The 1,618-nt window shown below is 44.1% G+C and overlaps 1 protein-coding gene across 1 annotated transcript in view; it reads right to left on the bottom strand.

Moving 5' to 3' along the window:
• Positions 1–1,618, bottom strand: part of LOC119594101 (protein CASC3-like) — a gene marked incomplete at its 5' end in the record, with an annotated part of 13,963 nt that overhangs the window by 2,431 nt on the left and 9,914 nt on the right. The window contains 2 exon segments of the mRNA XM_037943157.1: positions 66–532; positions 1,190–1,429. Coding sequence (XP_037799085.1) covers positions 66–532; positions 1,190–1,429 — 707 coding nt within the window.

Below are 1,618 nucleotides of genomic sequence, written 5' to 3'. Positions count from 1 at the left end.
AGTGCCTATTACAAGACTTACAAGTAATCATGTGTGTAGTGAAAACAGTAAAATGCACAACTTACCACTGTGCCTGGGGTGAAGCCCTGGAATGGCGGGAACTGAGGTGGGTGGGGGCCAGCTAACGGAGCAGCTCCTGGGAGAGGGCCAGGGTGGGGGCCAGGGTGTGCTCCATAGTTAATCATGTTCTCAGGGGGTAAGAATGGCGGGCCAGTGACAGGAGGGCCTGGTACTGGAGGTGCACCCACCGGAGGAGCACCGAGGGGTGGCGGCGCGCCCACAGGAGGTCCAGCGACGGGCGGTGCGACTGGAGGGCCATAGAGGTGCGGTGATTGTGTGACCGGCGGGAACGGGCGAGGTGCTGGTGGTCTCCCCAGGAAAGGCTCTGGAGGGAAGGTGGGTGGGGATGTAAAGGCTGGAGGAACAAAGGAGGGAGGAGCACCACCTAAGGGCATTTGGGAGTGAGGTGATGTAACTGAGTGGCTGGTTGACGGGTTTCCACTTCCTCCCTCATACACTCCACCCTGATAGCCTAAAAAATTGAAAAGCCAAACATGAACAACTATTCAAGGCTTGTGAACTCTTGTCTCCCATAATCTCCACTGTACAAAGAGGCCAATTAACCTAAGCAAAATCTAAACTAATTAAAATTGTGCACATAAACCCCTTAAAATATCCAATATACCACTTTTACCAATACTTTAATAATGTCAATTCCACAAAAAATTGGGTAGCTCCATTTTTTTGTTATAAGTAAGACACAGTATATTAGCAGAGGTTATTTGAAACTGCCATATGTTAATGAATGTTTTAGGAAAGGTTGTCAACTCGTTTAGGTCGAACAAGAACCAAGACAAGGTTTTCTGTATTCATTGTTCAATATCTGGAAAATTGAAGATTGCCCCTGAATTTGTTGTAAAAATACAAAAATAATAAAAGAGTAAAAACATGTTCCTCATTTTCTCCAAGAACTCAAACACTAAAAACAACTTTAAAATAAAAGATTTAAAATTATTGTAAAAAACATTTACCTGTTTTAAGCAAAACAAGTCTTCCCAATTATATTCTAAGGTAAAAATGGTATACAGAGATCATACACTCCTTCAGGAATCCCACCAAGGACTTTGTTCATAACCTCTAATCAAAAGGTGACTCAATACCTAATCACAAGTGCTACAAAAACTCCTACCAGGTTCCATTGCAGGATCAATGTAGTTAGGCTGCTGCTGGAAGGGAGGCACAGGCTGGTCTGGGATGGAACGCTGTCTCTGAGATGAGTATCGCTTTGGTCTAGAGGCTGACCCATCACCTCCGGGAGATGCATTGCCTCCCCGGTTTCCTCTGCCTTGCGCATTTGCAGCTGCTGCTGCAGATTCCTGAAGGCGTGGTGGTACCATGTTGCGTCTATTATCCGAATTTCCTCCTCCTCCTGAAGACAGAAAATAGAAATGGTAGAGCTATAAAGCTTGTAAGTCTCTACTGCCTTTTATCTTTTTATAAAGATAAATGCTTAGTAATCCAAGCATCTGAATCTTCACCCAATTCTATCAAGAACTGATTCCTAAATGGTTTGGCATCAAAATCATTATTTTTATCATGATGAGGATACATGTTTTAC

Source organism: Penaeus monodon, chromosome 33, assembly GCF_015228065.2.
Source record: "Penaeus monodon isolate SGIC_2016 chromosome 33, NSTDA_Pmon_1, whole genome shotgun sequence".
Lineage (NCBI taxonomy): Eukaryota > Metazoa > Arthropoda > Malacostraca > Decapoda > Penaeidae > Penaeus > Penaeus monodon.
This window is presented reverse-complemented; position numbering and strand designations above follow the sequence as displayed.